Source organism: Sorex araneus, chromosome 1 (genome assembly GCF_027595985.1).
Source record: "Sorex araneus isolate mSorAra2 chromosome 1, mSorAra2.pri, whole genome shotgun sequence".
NCBI lineage: Eukaryota > Metazoa > Chordata > Mammalia > Eulipotyphla > Soricidae > Sorex > Sorex araneus.
Genome location: NC_073302.1, coordinates 374,526,581 through 374,542,745, shown reverse-complemented (window position 1 = coordinate 374,542,745; position 16,165 = coordinate 374,526,581). Strand labels below are relative to the sequence as shown.

Below are 16,165 nucleotides of genomic sequence, written 5' to 3'. Positions count from 1 at the left end.
CTCTTCCCTTTCCCTTCCTTCAAACTCTTACCAAATGCAAATCCATCAGGATCTGAAAACTTTGCTCAAGCTTCCTTCAGTCATCTTGTCCCTTCACCAGGTCTGTGAGGGGAAAAACACCACGACCAGTAGCAATAGAATACTTGAGGTTTTTTTTTTTTTTTCTGGTTACTGTGTCATTGATTCCCACTGTTAAAAATATACTTACACTCCTATATTCTATAGTTTTAAAGATTTGCCTCCTTGCAGAATTTAAAAGATTTACCATGGGAGACAAGGTTTTCCCCTTTCAGGAGAGCTGTCTTCTGGCCAATTTCCATAGATTCTGGCATTTGCCTTGCACACGGTCAACCCAGGTTCGATTCCTCTGTCCCTCTCAGAGAGCCAAGCAAGCTCCTAGGAGTATCCCGCCGGCATGGCAGAGCTATCTCAATATGCCAAAAACAGTAACAAGTTTCACAATGGAGACTCCTGGTGCCTGCTCGAGCAAATAGGTGAACAATGAGATGGCAGTGCTACTGTGCTACAGTGCTGCTCCTAAACAGTTGCTCTTCCTTTTCAATGAGTCCTAACTCACTCTTGAGGACAAACAACCTGGGAGTGAAGAAGGATATAGAGACTTTGGGGTAGGACTCGGTCCTCAATGGTCTCTTCTTGGAGTCTCAACCTGAAAGTCCTTTCAAAGCGAGACCACCCTCCTAAAGAAAAATAAATAGAATAAATCACCTAATGAAAATAACTAACCACTGCTTGTCCTGAAGAAGGGATTTATTTTAGGCCTCAACTCTCTTCACCCCCTGCTTTTGTTATATGTGCCTTTTAAAAATCGGGTGAGGGGCCAAAGAGATTGTACAAGGATTAAGGCACTTGTGTTGCATGCAGTGGATTCAAGTTCAATTCCCAGGAGTGGTTCCTGAGCACCACTGGGTACGGCCCCAAAGTAAAACAAAACCCAAAACCTAAGGAGCGACTTCCATATTCAGTACATCAGTGTGTCTAGTCTGATCCACAAATTTTTTTAAAATTTTTTAAATTTTATTGAATCACCGTGATATAGTTACAAGCTTTCATGTTTGGGTTACAATGTCACAATGATCAAACACCCATCCTTCCACCAGTGCACATTCCCCACCACCAGTATCCTTGGTATACCCTCCCTTTCCCACCCTTTCCCTGCCTCTAAGGCAGACATTATTCCCCATACTCTCTTCTCCTTTTGGGTAGTATAGCTTGCAACACAGACACTGAGAGGTCATCATGTTTGGTCCATTATCTACTTTCTGCATGCATCTCCCATCCCAACTGGCTCCTCTAGCAATCATTTTCTTAGTGATCCACAAATTTTAGTTACAATCATGATAACTGTGAAGATGCTAGTCTTAGTAACTTTGATCCATAATCTGAAAATCACTGACAACTGACTTCTGCAGTTTAGTCTATGTGGGTACAGAACAGAACTGCTTTTAACTTTTTAAAATTCTTTTCCCCATCTATTAAAATAGGTATGTTGGTACTTTGGTAACTATATCGATATTCTTCAAAGGTGGTCTTAAAGTTATGATTTCTCATTTTGCTTTAAAAGTTAGCTGGAGCCAATTATTTAAATGACTGTATTTTTTTTCCCCTTCTGTTTCAATAATAAGTAGCTTCACACATGTGACTCATGTAATTCAAGCTGGTGCAGTAAGGTAGCAGAGACATTTTGATATATTATTGGGTAGATGTAAATTGCCTAGACTCAGAATCCCAAATTAAGATAAGCAAGACAGTGCTGGCGCCACTGAGGTGTACTCTGTAAGTAGCCTAGGGGTAAGATGAATTAAATAGTATTAGCCTATTGAAAGTGAAAGTGTAAGCAATTTTGCTTCATAGTTTTTAAAGGAATGTGTCCATATATCATAGAAAGCTTCAGAACTTTCATACATATAGGAAACCAATTTTATGTCTTAGAAGCTTAATTTATGGTCATTTCAGTAGCTTCAGTCCAAAACTCATAAATCCAAGAGGCTAAATGTTTAATAGTATGGAAGCGAAAAGAGATGAGTGCAAGATTACTTCCTTCTAAAATTTAAGAGCAAGGGCAGGGTAGTGGTAGAGAAGGATAATAAAGATGACAAGCCTCTCAAAGTCTTTAATTCTATTAATTCTTTTTAAAAATGAACTCAAGCAGAGCTTGGATTAACAACCAAGTTTTCTGAATTGATGTCATTCAGATTTTACTTCAGGGTGAAGGAAAAATTAAATCAGATTAAGCACATCAAGGTTTGTAGCATGAAGACACCTAAGTAATAGAATGTAGTAAATCCAAATTTGCTGTTTTGTTGAGCTAAAGCTGAAAATATTAAAATTCACTTAAACAAGTTAGTAAGGAATGGGAAGTAATGCCAAATAAATAAATGAAATTTTAGGGGAGCCTGGGAAAGGCTTAGTGGCAAAAAGCATCTTACATGCAAGTGTGTGGTCATGAGTTTGATCCCTTGCACCAGACGCATGCGCAGGACCCTGGCCCCAAGCTCTGCTGTTGAGCTGAAAGAGGCATTACTACAATGGAGTGGGCTGGGCAAGAACTACAAAGATGTGTGAGCCCTACAGCTTAGAAAGCCACCTGCAAAGAGCATGTGTGAGCACCCCAGTGAGCACTAGAACAAAAGGTGTACATATAAGAGTCACTGATAATGCCCACAACTCCAGGCCCCAGCATCACAACCATGTATGTCTTGAGCCCTGGTCATGACAGCAACAGCAGAGAAGGGAAGGGAAGGAGGTGGGGAGAAAAGAAAAAAAAATACTAATAGTGTTCTAAGAGGGAAAGAAAAAAATCTGAAGGGCTTACCAATGAGGAAGCATCATGTAAAGATATTGGTCCATTTTCCATTAACATTGTTCTGCATGGGCCGCCTGCGCCAGCTGCTGTAGGGTTATGAGGTGTCAGATGTGATTCCCTGAGACACTAACCACAGAGCAGACTTCTGCACCAAAGCATTTGTGACTCTTTCTGCCTGCTAAATTCTCATTAAAAACAATTGTGCTTTCCTTTTATGTCCTCAAAGGGTGTCCTTTTCCTTCTGGCTCAAACTACAATCCGTGATCCCTGTGGATCTTTTAAAATCCGTCTCTACTGATTTAGTGTACATCCGTTCCATTCTCCTTTCTGTAGTTGTAATTATTTGTTACCAAGTTGAGTTTCTCGCTTTTAAGATTAAAATTCAAAACATTTCTGTCCCTCAAGGAATCTTGAAAATTTTCCATTTACCCCCTTTATTTCCACCCGTACATTCAAATTTCCTTCCTTTTAAATTTCTTTGTTGCTTCTGGCTCTGTATTTTCTTTTATGCTATTCCTCACTCATATAACTTGTTTATTATGCACCAGGTGTCTTCCATTGCCTGCTTAACATCCCTCGAAACTTTGTGTTTTCCCCAGGGAATCACTATATATAATGGTTTTATTATCCAGGAAAGTTTTTGTTTATATGACAAATATCTGAATGTTTTATTACTTACAGAGAAAACATCCAGATGATTAACTTTTTCCATTTTTATCTAAACAGTTTGTGTCTTTTAAGCAGGCCTCCATGTCCTTTATATTGGAAACTGTTCCTTATAAATAGTAATCTGTTTCTCCTGGGTTTCTAATACTTGATATTTCCGTGCTTCTATCAAGCATCCTTGTATTTCATCAATAGCCAGATGCCACAGCCTTAATTCTAAATTTAACAAGTATAGTAAATGAGAGTCATGGAAGAGTGATGTAGTTCTACAATAGCTTGAGCTCTTTCAGCTACTGCCATCTAGTGGGTATCCTCTCTAGATAGTTTTCCAGAAGTCTTTTCTAGAAATTGCATACGAGCAGATTCCAATAGCAAGTTATTCGAGAGAAAATCATATAAGTCTCATTTTAAATTGTATTGATATCGTCAAATTTAATAATACCTAAGATGAAGAAGTAAAAATATATTACCTTTTCCTTGAAAATAAAGCCCTCACAACTCCTAGTTGACGATTTTAAGAAGCACACTTCGATGCTGATAACCTAGGATTGTGCAGCAGAGGTGTTGAAGCTTTTCTGCATTAGCATGCATCTAGCCTCCAACCACTGTGCCAGGTACCAAGGTTCCTACTTATCCTTGCACCTAAAGCCTCGAGAGTCTGACCCGAGAAATTCAAGAAAACAGAGGTGTGTGGGCTCCTGCAGAGAGCTAAAACTACTACTGCATTTATAGGTCCTAGACAAGATGAAGTGAAGGAAGAAAACTATTAGAACAGTATGTGGGGGCTGGAGCGATAGCGCAGTGGGTAGGGCATTTGCCATGCACGCGGTCGACTTGGGTTCAATTCCCAGCATCCCATATGGTACTCTGAGCACTGCCAGGGGTGATTCCTGGGTGCAGAGCCAGGAGTAACCCCTGTTCATTGCCAGGTGTGACCCAAAAAAGAAAAAAGGATAGAACGGTATATGTCCATTCTGTACATCTTCACATTTTGAGACTGAGAATAGAAAACCAACTGAGTAATAAAGAACTGTGTCCAGATCCCCTCCCTGCATACAGTTGATGCCTTGATTACTTTATTTAAAGTTACATTAAATTTGTACTAATTTATAGGTTAACAATGTGTCACCAGGGGCTGGAGCGATAGCACAGCAGGTAGGGCATTTGCCTGGCATGCGGCCTACGCAGGTTCGATTCCCATCATCCTATATGGTCTCCTGAGCACCACTAGGAGTGATTCCTGAGTGTAGAGCCAGGAGTAACCACTGTGCATTGTCAGATGTGACCCAAAAATTAAAAAATAAAAACCTATATGTCACGAGCATCTAGAATAATTCTTATTAGGAATTTAGTATTCAGAAAATATTTATGAAGCGGACGAATTTATCAAATAGGAAAGTGATATTCTGAATAGGTGAGGATTTAGTGAGGTCAGTGTCTATGATATAGAGCTTTGCAGATACTGTTTTACATTTTTATATCATTTTAATTTTATATTGTAATTTTCCATATCACGGTGACAAATGATATTAATTTCAAAATCTGATCTTGTCTTGTATTTTTTTTTTTGCAGGTCTTTTCCAAAACCCTTTGTGCCAATATAACCCGTACCGTTTATTTGTGATCTTCCACCTCCCAAGAGTGGAGCTGCTGGATAGAAATAGTAAGAACCTCCCCTTCCTGAGTAGAAATATTTAGCAGTCAGTCTTACAACTTGCTGATTTTCATAGGCCGGATTATTATTGAATATAATTCTTTGCAAATGAAAGTGTTTCAAGTATTACTGAAGTTTTTGCAATACAAAATCTGACCAAGTTTAACAATTTATGTCTCTCGGTGACTTTATTAGAAAGGCTTAATCAAAGATGAGGAAAAATCTACTTCTGTTACTGTTTTTATATTTGGTTTTACATGAATATGTTGAATGTCAAAATATTTACCCCCTCATATCTTAGTTTCTTGCTTCAAAAGTAAAAGAATTCAACTACATCTTTATAGACTATTTAATATCTTAAAACTCTACTCTTTGACATTTTGTAAAAGTATACTAAATTTAGACAACTTCTTTGTTATACAAATTATAGAAAACTATGTCTGATTTAAATGTCAGACACATAAAAATAAAACTTATATATTACTTTTTTATGTTTTTGTGGTTTATTTTAGTCCCACGTGTTTTAAAGCCTATTTACTTAACCTTTCTATTGGTACAGTTTTAATTTATTACTGAATAAGTTCTTAGGATGTATCAAAACCTGTGCCAGCTTCCCTTCTTTCTCATAGCCTTGAGGAAATAAAGGGCTTTGTCAGAATTATTTCAACCTTCCATAATATAAGAAAGTATCTTTGTTGCATTAGGTCTCATCTATGAGGCTATATATTGAACTCATAGGACAATGGAAATGACTGATTGTACCTTTACAATTTAATTTTGCCAGTATGTTTGCCTATAGCACAGTTCAGAGAGACATTTTTGAAAGTGTTAAGTTCTATTTAACATCATTCTGAATGTCTATGATGCCACACATTAATATTTCTTTCATTTATTTTTACATTCATTAGCAGTTACAGAAAAAGAAAGAAGATCAATAATCACTATTTTTAACCATGAAAAGGCACGTGTTATTCAATCAATAGCATTCAGAGGAAGAGTAGATGCCTCATGGGATCCCAGATCACCATTTAAGCAAAAGTCAGCTCGTAGAGTGCCTTCAGGTATTTTGGAAAATATAAAAAAAATAAAACTCCAAACTTCTAAGTAATTTGATAATAAAAATAACAATTTCAATTTATAATAACCTAACTAAAAAGTAATTTAATTTTATTAATAAGAGTGAATAAGCAAGTCTTTTCATTTGTGTGTATTTAGTTGTAAAGTGGAAGTGATGTGATATGATAATAATGACTTGAATTCCTATGCCAGTGTCTAGCATAGATGATGAATCAGTAAAAGAGCCACAGTTGTTGTAATTTCATGGGCAGTTTAATGAATTAAGACTATAGGTTTTTCATAATATGAGACTGATGCCCAAGGACAGTAGGCACAAGGGCCAGGAATATTGCCCCACAGTTGGAAACCTGTCTCATGAGCTGGGGGAGAAGGCAGCTGGGATAGAGAAGGGATCACTAAGACAATGATGGTTAGAGGAATCGTTCGGGATGGGAGATGTGTGCTGAAAGTAAAGGACCAAACGTGATAGCCTCTCAGTATCTGTATTTGAAGCCATAATGTCCAAAAGTAAAGAGTGAGTATAGAGGAAATTGTCTGCCGTGGAGGCAGTGTCAGAGCTGGAAAGGGGGGAAGGGTTTACTGAGGACATTAATGGTGGAGAATGTACACTGGTAGAGGGATGAGTGTCTGATGATTGTATGACTGAAGCTCAAACATGAAAGCTTTGTAACTATCTCATGGTGATTAAAATAAAAAAGGCTATAGGTTTTTATAATAAAGAAAAAATTAAGAATAAAAAGATTACCTGAAATTCCTACATACAGAGAGGCCTGAGAAATGGTACAGTGAGTAAGGGGTTTGCTTTGCACACAACTCACCTGGCACCCCAAGCCTTTCAAGAGCCATCCTTGAGCTGATAGGCAGGAGAAAGCCTTAAGCACTACTGAATCTGCCCTTCCCCCTCCAAAAAAAAAAAAAAGAGTGAGGGGAAGAAACAATTAATATTTTGGTTTCATTCACACACATGGTTATTACATGCAAGTTCTGTTTCTTAACTTCATCCTTCATAATGCTTTACTAGTTTGAATTTAATTTCTTGTATGTTTGGATTCACTTGTATCACTTGTCATCCCAGTGATCTTTAATTTGCTTGAGCGGGAGCCAATAATGTCTCTATTCATCCCTGTCGAGTGCTAGTGTAGCCCAGTGGTATCTGCTCTCTCCAGGAACACAAAGTGCCTCAAACCGTTCGTTCAGGGGTTTGATGAAGAAGTCTGACCATCTCATAGGTGGGTGGCCACGAGGTCTTTTGACATTCTGGGGAATCCAGTCAGTAACAGTTCTAGTCCAGTGGTCATCTCCAAATCACATTACATGTCCAGCCCATCTGATTTTTGACGCCTTGGCAAACAAGACAGCATCCCTGATTCTTGTTTGTTGACGAAGGTCTGAACTCCAGATTCCTTCTTTCACTTGAGTGAAACGTGATACTCCAAGGTTATCTCTTTCGATTCCTCTTTGGGTACCCAAGGAGCGTTCTCATCCTGTTTGCATAGGGCCCAGGTCTCTGAGGCATATGTTAGTGCAGGAAGAACAGTGAGTTGAAAAGATGTGCCCCAAACCATAGGTTCTTCGTCCTCTTAACCACTTCTTCGACGCTCTTTAAGGTGTTCCACGCTGCTCTCTTCTTCCTGCGCAGTTCTGGTGCTAAGTCGTTCCTCACGTTGAGTTCTCAACCCAAGTACGTATAGCTGCTGCATTCGGAGCTGTTCATTCCATTGAGAACAAATGGAATGTCAGTTCGTTTTTCATGAACATAGTTTTGCTGAGATTCAGCTGCAGTCTGACCTTTCCACACTCTTGGTCGAAGTCTGCCAGCATTTGTGCCGCTTGGCTAATGTTTGGTGTTATTAGAATGATGTAGTTAGTGAAGCGGAAGTGGTGTAGCTGCCGACCGTCTATCTTCACTTCCATTCCTTCCCATTCCAGTTGTCGCATGATGTTCTCAACGTCATGTTTGGATTAAGTGTTTGGATTAGATGTCTTTATTCGAATTCACCTACAGTGATTCAAGCAAATAGAGGTTTATTGTTCACACATAACGGATTTACAAAGGTGTGGTGCTGAGAGTTAGTATAATTTTCAATAATTTCATCAGTGTTCACAAACCACAACACCCCAAAGGAGAGAGAGAACGAAAGGGAATGCCCTGCCACAGAGGCGGAGTGGGGTGGGAGGGATGGGATGAGGGTGGTGGGAGGGATACTGGGATCATTAGTGGTGGAGAATGGGCACTGGTGGAGGGAAGGGTACTCGATCATTGTATGACTGAATCGCAAACATGAAAGTTTGTAAGTATGTAACTGTACCCCACGGTGATTCACTAATAAAAAAAAATAATTTCATCAGTGTTCAAGAATATATTTATTTTTTTATTCTGCTATAATTTGTGTTTAGTATTATAAAATAGTTGCTATACCACCAGGCATTAACATTGGAGAAAGGGGGTATAATAGAAAGTATTAAGACACCTCACTCCATTCCCTCCCCAAAACAGAAAAAAAATTATGATTCTGCCAAAGATACTGAGTGGTTTTCTAAAAATTAAGCAGAAAATTTTAGGAAATATCTAAGGATGCAACATAGAAAAAAAACAATATTAACTGCTGAGGTAAGAAAATATGGAAAAGAGAAAATTCAACATAAACTTAGCAATAATTCATGAAGGAAAAATGTAGATAAATTAAGGTGATATTTGAAGTGATAATAGCCAATATTTTCTAAAATTGATAAAAACTATGAATTTCTAGGTTCACTAGAGAAAATTCACACAAAAGCATGAAAGATACACACTTAAAGGGGAAAAAATCCTTTTTTATCCCAGAGGCTAAGGAGATGTCTCAAAGGGCTGGGAAAAAGAGCTGGGGTGCATGCTTTGCATTTGGGAACCTTGGGTTCCATCTCGGGCATTGCATGATCCCCAGCACCCTTCAGCACTCATTGGGCGTGCTACCCTCCCACCCCCGCCCTGACCAAAAGTGTTTTAACCCAAAGTCTGGCTGGATTTAGATCATATTCATTTTACTATGTTTATAATAAAACCAACAAAACCCATTATATGAGCTTTACTTTAGGGAAGGGTTCATCAAAATGGTAACTTTAGCTCTGTTGTCAATGACTACCGATTCATTGATCTATTTATTAGTTCTCTCTGTCCATCAATCATATACCTTTACATTACATACAAGTTAGATTGTTCAATAATTTTTTGCCTTCTGGCTAATTTTATTGCATAATATCCTCAAGCTTCTTTCATTTTGTTGTCAATTTTAAAATTTCATCTTTTAGTGAGCTCCTTATTAGAATAATATATACATTTTCTTGAGACAATCATTTTTGGACATATTGGTTACTTCCATACTTTTGCAAGTGTAAGAAATACTCTAGGGAATATTGTGGTAGGTAATGTTTCCATAGTTTTTGCAGAGATTCTCCACAATTGAATTGTTGGGTCATAGGCTAGCTCAAGTTTTAGTATTTTGATAGAGCTCCATTCCATTTTTCAAAATTATCGCACCTGTTTACATTTTCAGCCAGAGTGGAATTCTCCACACTCTTTAATGCTTGCTGTTCCTTTTGGCATAAATCATTCTCATAAAGTTTGAGGTGATAATTCATTGAAAATTAGTAATGAATGTCTTTCCATAAGCCTGCTAGCCATCTCTGCAGATCCTTTGGAAAAATAGACAGAGTTGTATGAGTTTTCACATACCTTAGATATTAACTCTTCTGTCACACAAATGTCCTCTCTGATTCAGTAGGCTGTCTTTTTAGTCTGTTTATATATTTTTCCCTATACAAAAACTTTTCAACTTATAGTCTCAATTGTTTATCTTTGCTTCGTTTTCCTTGTGGTTGGGGTTGAGTCCTTCAAGATATCTTTAACATTAATGCCATAGAGCATTTCCTCTATTTTATCTTTCAAATACTCAATGATTCAGTTATAATCAAGGTTTTAAATTCATTCTGAATTTATATGGGATTAGGTAGTAGTCCATTTTCACTCCTTTGTTAGAAATTTTCTCTTTTCTGTTTATGGTCTTGGATCCCTTATCACAAATTCGTATCAATAAATATGTGGTTTTTTGGGCTTTCAACTCAGTCTTTCATCGAGTAGGGAGGCAAAAGTCTAAAAGTTTAATATAGAGGAGGAGAAATCAGAGCCCAAATGATATATCACAGCTGTTACTATAAACTAGTTCAAACTTCTTTAGAAGATCTGATGATGATAAGGCAATATCCATCAACACTGTGAAATTATTCAAAATGGCAATTCGAGTGGAAGTCTCTTCTCTACAGATCTATTTATGTGCATGAACAGAAACATATGTGTGGATCTAGTCAGTAAAACCCTGAATAGAAAATAAAAAGAATCTACATGTTCTGAGAAGAGTAAGCTATGAAAAATTTTTTATGTGAATTACTGTGTATAGAATTATTCCTGATGTACTTTGAACATAAAAGTATATTATGGAATAGTATACTAAAAATGACAAGATCAGAACTTTGCCAGAAAACGAATCTCTGTGTATGGGTGTGAGTATATAAGTGTACACATATGGGTATATGGAAGCATACTAACTTTTTTGTTTTGGGACAATAACTTGTGGTACCTTGGCAGGGGATGGGGGTGGATGATGCTATTCCAGATTCTGGGCTAGAGTGTGGCTTTAACAGTGCTCAGGGATCAACTCAGGGCCTCCTGCATGCAAAGCATGAGTTCAGCTTGTTAAACAATCTTCCTGACTTTAAATGATAGTCTTAAAAGTGATACTTTAAGGGCTGGAGCGACAGCACAGTGGTGAGGGTATTTGCCTTGCACACGACCCATCTGGGTTCGATTCCAAGCATCCCATTTGGCGCCCCCCCCAAGCTCTGCCAGGAGTTATTCCTGAATGCATGAGCCAGGAGTAACCCCTGTGCATCGCCGGGTGTGATCCAAAAAGCAAAACAAAAAAAAAGGAGTGATACTTTAGATAAAAGAAGTCTAAAGGTTCAGAAGATTTTACCTTTTGGCAGTTTTCTGTTTATATTTATCAGCAAAACAAAATGTGTGTTTTTTGTCATTACAAATTAAAAAGCTCGGTGCTTAAAACATTTTTTTTTCTAAAACTGTAATCAGAGAGGATAGGAGTGACTTGGATCAAGGCCTTGTGAAAGAAATGTTGCCACAATGTCCCCTGTGACAGAGGCTGTTTGAGCTCTGCTACTAGTGAATTGGCAAGAATTGAATTGTGGGCTTTGGCCACCCAACAGGTGCTGGTACATTTCATCATCACCCTGGCACTGGGCACTCTGGAGAGGAATAAACTAAGCAGCGACAATCTCTGGAAGATACCATAAGGAATCTGGGCTTTGAGGTCAAGTCTTTGCGCTTCAAAGCTGGGGAAGATGTAGATCCTTGTGATCGAAGATTTATTTGTCTGTTTCTTTGAAATTAATGCCAAGAATTCAAATGGTTTAAACTGCCCAAATAGTATTTCTCATCTAGTCTAGTAACACTTTCATAGGAGTATGTCTAATTAAAGAAAAGGAATTCATTTCTGCACAAGAAATTCAACATTTTAGTTATTATTTCATTGATAACCAGATTGATCAAGAATTCTGGTCTCAGAATTTTAGAGAATGGTGTTCCTCAAAATTTAAAGCAAACCTAAGGGACCGTGTCTAATAGAAACTTATCTTGTCATTAGGTATCAAGGCTTTTTCACTGTATCCGTCATCCTGTTGTTTGTGGATTTACTTGAGTGGGCACCAGTAACGTCTCTATTCCTCCCAGCCCTGAGATTTTTTTTTTTCGCTCTTTTGGGTCACACCTGGTGATGCTCAGGGTTTAGTCCTGGCTTTACACTCAGGAATCACTCCTGGAGGTGCTCAGGAGACCATGTGGGATGCTGGGAATCAAACCTGGGTCGGTCGCATGCAAGGCAAACACCCTACCCGCTGTGCTATTGCTCCAGCCCCTCAGCCCTGAGATTTTAGTAGCCTCTCCTTACTCATCTTTCCCAACAATTGGAGGCTCTTTCAGGGTCAGAGGAATGAGACCTATCATTGCTGTTTTTGACATATTGAATATGCCACAGATAGCTTGCCAGGCTCTGCCCATGCGGGCGGGATACTCTAGGTAGCTTGCCAGGCTCTCATATATATATATATATGTATATATATACATATATATATATAATATTACTCTATGATTTGTTTCCTACTGTCTGAACCTTATAAAATATGGTGTGGTAATTTTGGAAAATGGGTAGGAAGGTGTCTTACAATGTGTCTAGAAAGCAGCCTGGAGTGGCAGCTTTTTGGGTACTGGAGGTCAGCTGCTGGGCTGGGTCCCTTGGGGCGGGGAGGGTTCTCACCCGCCTCCCCTCTGGGACTCCCCGATTGAAAACAGCCTGGTGCTGTTTAAAAAAAAAAAAATCTGTAGAATATAAATTAGCAGACTGGGAGACTAACACCCAAGAGTAGTAGAGATAAGGATCAGGAGGTCTGCCCCACAGCTTAGAAACTGGCCTCACATGCTGGGGGAAAAGGCAGCAGAAATAGAGAAGGGAACACCTAGTAGAGAATGTTGGGAGGACCCACTCGGGTTGAAAGTTGTGTGCCGAAATTAGACTATAGACCGAACATGATGGCCACTCAATACCTCTATTGAAAACCACAACACCCAAAAGGAGAGAGAACAAAAGGGAATGCCCTCCCGCAGAGGCAGGGTGGGGTGGTGGGGGTGGGGGTGGTGGGAGGGATACTGGGAACATTGGTGGAGGAGAATGGGCACTGGTCGAGGGATGTAAACGAAACGCAAACATGAAAGTTCATAAGTTTGGCCCAGCCGGGTCCGGTGCTCGGCTCCGGCCGGCCAGGTTTTCGGCCCGGGTGCCCATGTCTCTGCAGAGCCGGTGCATGTGGAACGAGCAGGAACCAGAGACAGCTTTAGGAATTGGGGTTACAGCAAGTGCTTGCACCCATGTATGGAGACTGTGAACTAACTTTGGCTACATGCTGTTCCTGGAAGGGGAAATGATTCATTTTCAAACTTAAATCTTTGCGGACTTAATTACTATAATACAGAAATTGTAAACCGACATTTTATCTCTTCATTCTCATCAGTGGAAAACTTATTATCAAATATTTCCCTGTTAATAGAGCTGTATTCTTAGGGGATAAATTCCAACAAAAATAGTGAGTCTGTTTTGAAACTCTAACAACAATAGTGAGTTATGTGTTGAAATCTGGAATGTAATCAAGGTAAAGAGAAAAGGAAGTGAAATTATCACTCACGTACGGGTTGGGGGGTGAGGGGTGGGATGTATACTGTTTTTTTTTGTTGTTGTTGTTTGTTTGTTTTGTTTTTGCTTTTGTTCTTGTTTTTATTGGTGGTGGAATATGGGCACTGGTGAAGGGATGGGTGTTTGAGCATTGTGTAACTGAGATATAAGCCTGAGAACTTTGTAACTTTCCACTTGGTGATTCAATAAAATAAATTTAAAAAAAAAAAAAGAAAGTTCATAAATTTGTAACTGTACCTCACGGTGATTCACTAATAAATTTTTTTAAAAAAGGAACAAAAAAGAAAATAAATAAATAAAATATCACTATTTTAAAAAAACAGCTTTTAAAAAAATTAAATCACCAAGAGATTCACAGTTACAAGTTTTTCATTACTGGGTTTCAGTCATACAATACTCTAACATACTTCACCAGTGCACATTTCTCCCATTTCTCAGTCTCCGTCTTACCAACGTCCCCACCTGCCCTCCTACCTCTTTGGACTCAGTTCTTGTCCAGAGTGATCATTTCCAACTATCACTGTCATGCTGGTCCCTTCTCTATCCTAACTGTCGAGGTATTTTGGATGAATTTAATTGTGTATATAAATGATCATATTGAACTGCTCATCAAAGAAATTGCCTGAAAACCAGAGCTATGTTCTAGAGTTCATTTATGAAATTAGTCTATAGCTTGTAAATGCTGACAACCATTTGAAAAACACTAATTTCACCTATTTTCTTCAGGTTTTGCATTCGGAAATAATGTAGACAAGTAAGTGGTTTTTAAAGTTTCATTTTACTGTCATATTATATCATAACTATGCTGACTCCTTAAATGATCTTATTTCCTGTAATTTTAAAGAGTTTTTATAGACTTTTCAATTGATAAAAATAATTGCTATGTTTCTGTGAAAACTTAATTTAAAACTGTGTTCATATTTAAGATATTTAGGTTTCCAGTATTATTGTTACTGTAACCTAAGGAAAAGAAAGGATAACTTAATGCACAAAAAAAAGTTAAGAAATTTTTAGTGGGCTGAAGCAATAGTACAGCAGGTAGGATGCTTGCCTTGCATGTAGCTGACTAAGGTTAAATCCCCGGCATCCCATGTGGTCCCCCCAGTACCACCAGGAGTAATCCCTGAGCATAGAGCCAGGAGTTAGCCCTGAAAATAGCCGGGTGTGGCCCCAAAACAAAACAAAAAACCAAAAAAAAAATAGATATTACAAAGGATATTATTCTTTATTTGGTGTTCCTCTAAATAGGTTCTTCTAAATGTATCATATATATTAGCATTTTATGTTCAGTAAAATTAATCTTTTTAAAAATACTTTATTGAGCTATGCAAAAATTGAAGTTCTTGAATATTCATGAATTTACAAATCATCTTTCACTTTTAAATCTGTTCTTTTGAATTCCCTACTGAAAAATATTAGTCCTTGAGTATTTCCATGATCATTTAGAGAAATCACTTTCTAATAAGATATATTGAACTATTATGTAAAAATTAGTAGATATTTTAGTAAATACTCATAAATAGTTTAATTATCAACATTGAGTTGAAAACATGTGGGCAGTAGAATATGAAACCTAAGTTGTAACTGTTAATAAATATTCAAGTTGCTCAATTTTTTTAAATAAATAATAGACATAATAAAATATTATTATTAATCCTAAAAGTTGCTTGTAATGCTCAAAATTATTTATTAGTGATATCATACTATAAATGATATAAAACACATGACACTGACTCACTGAATAAAAAATTGTTTTTATCTGATTTATTTTCTGACATCAGTATAATTTTTTTCCCAGAACTCTGTTTGATGACCCAGAAGATGCTGTTTTTGTAAGGTCCCTTAAGAGATCAACCATGACTTTTACCTCCATGAACTGGAACACAGTCCCAACACGAGAGGAAAAGTACCATGAGGAGAAAGTCACACAACCTTCTCAAATCCTCAGACTTACTCTGCGATAACTACTGATATTTTCAGAAGATCTAGCGATACTCAGTGTAAATGAGGATCTAGCGATCCTCAGTGTAAATGTCTCTGTGGTTCAGCATATGATATATTGTTACTGGAATCACCTGTAAATTTAAAAAATAACAAATAATTCCTACAGTCATGTTAAATTTTTGAAATAAAACACTTTTTTCGTGACTGAGCTCAAACTCAAGCTTTTTTTTTATTGTAATTTGGGTTCTGGGTTTCTTGGAAATGAGGGAACAAAGGGACACTCAGGATGCACTGTGAAGAGGAGGGGGTGTGAGGGGAGAACAGAGAGTCACAGAGCGGTGGCAGAGTGGAGTATAGGTGTCCTATCCTGTGTCCTGAACCCTTGCACCTGCCACACCAGGGGCTGTGCCCATGTTAGTGGCATGTATCTGCTGAGTCAGGTTGCAGGAGTCCAGTGCTCGTGCTCCTGCAGTGGAAGCACAGGTATCCTATACCCCTCTGGCCAACACAGCCAGGGGGAGGTAGGTGTTGTAGGTCATGAAGGTCAGTACGAGCACATAGCTCAGGAACACCTGGAGGCTATGAAACAGGCTCGGCTGGAGGTGAAAATAAAACTGCTGAGGGTGAAAATAAAACACTCATATAGAAAAGTGTGCAAAGCCCAGAGGAATTGCTTAAGGGCTTAGAATGCCTGCTTTTCATGGTTCA

At 38.2% G+C, this 16,165-nt stretch overlaps 1 protein-coding gene across 1 annotated transcript in view; it reads left to right on the top strand.

Annotated features, from left to right (window-relative positions):
* LRRC72 (leucine rich repeat containing 72) overlaps positions 1-15,477 on the top strand; it is a 64,399-nt gene extending 48,922 nt beyond the window's left edge. Inside the window, exons 7-10 of the mRNA XM_004602301.1 lie at positions 5,064-5,153; positions 6,053-6,205; positions 14,240-14,267; positions 15,312-15,477. Of these exons, the coding sequence (XP_004602358.1) occupies positions 5,064-5,153; positions 6,053-6,205; positions 14,240-14,267; positions 15,312-15,477 (437 nt within the window). The remainder of the gene's footprint in view (positions 1-5,063; positions 5,154-6,052; positions 6,206-14,239; positions 14,268-15,311) is intronic.
* Positions 15,478-16,165: the final 688 nt, after the last annotated feature.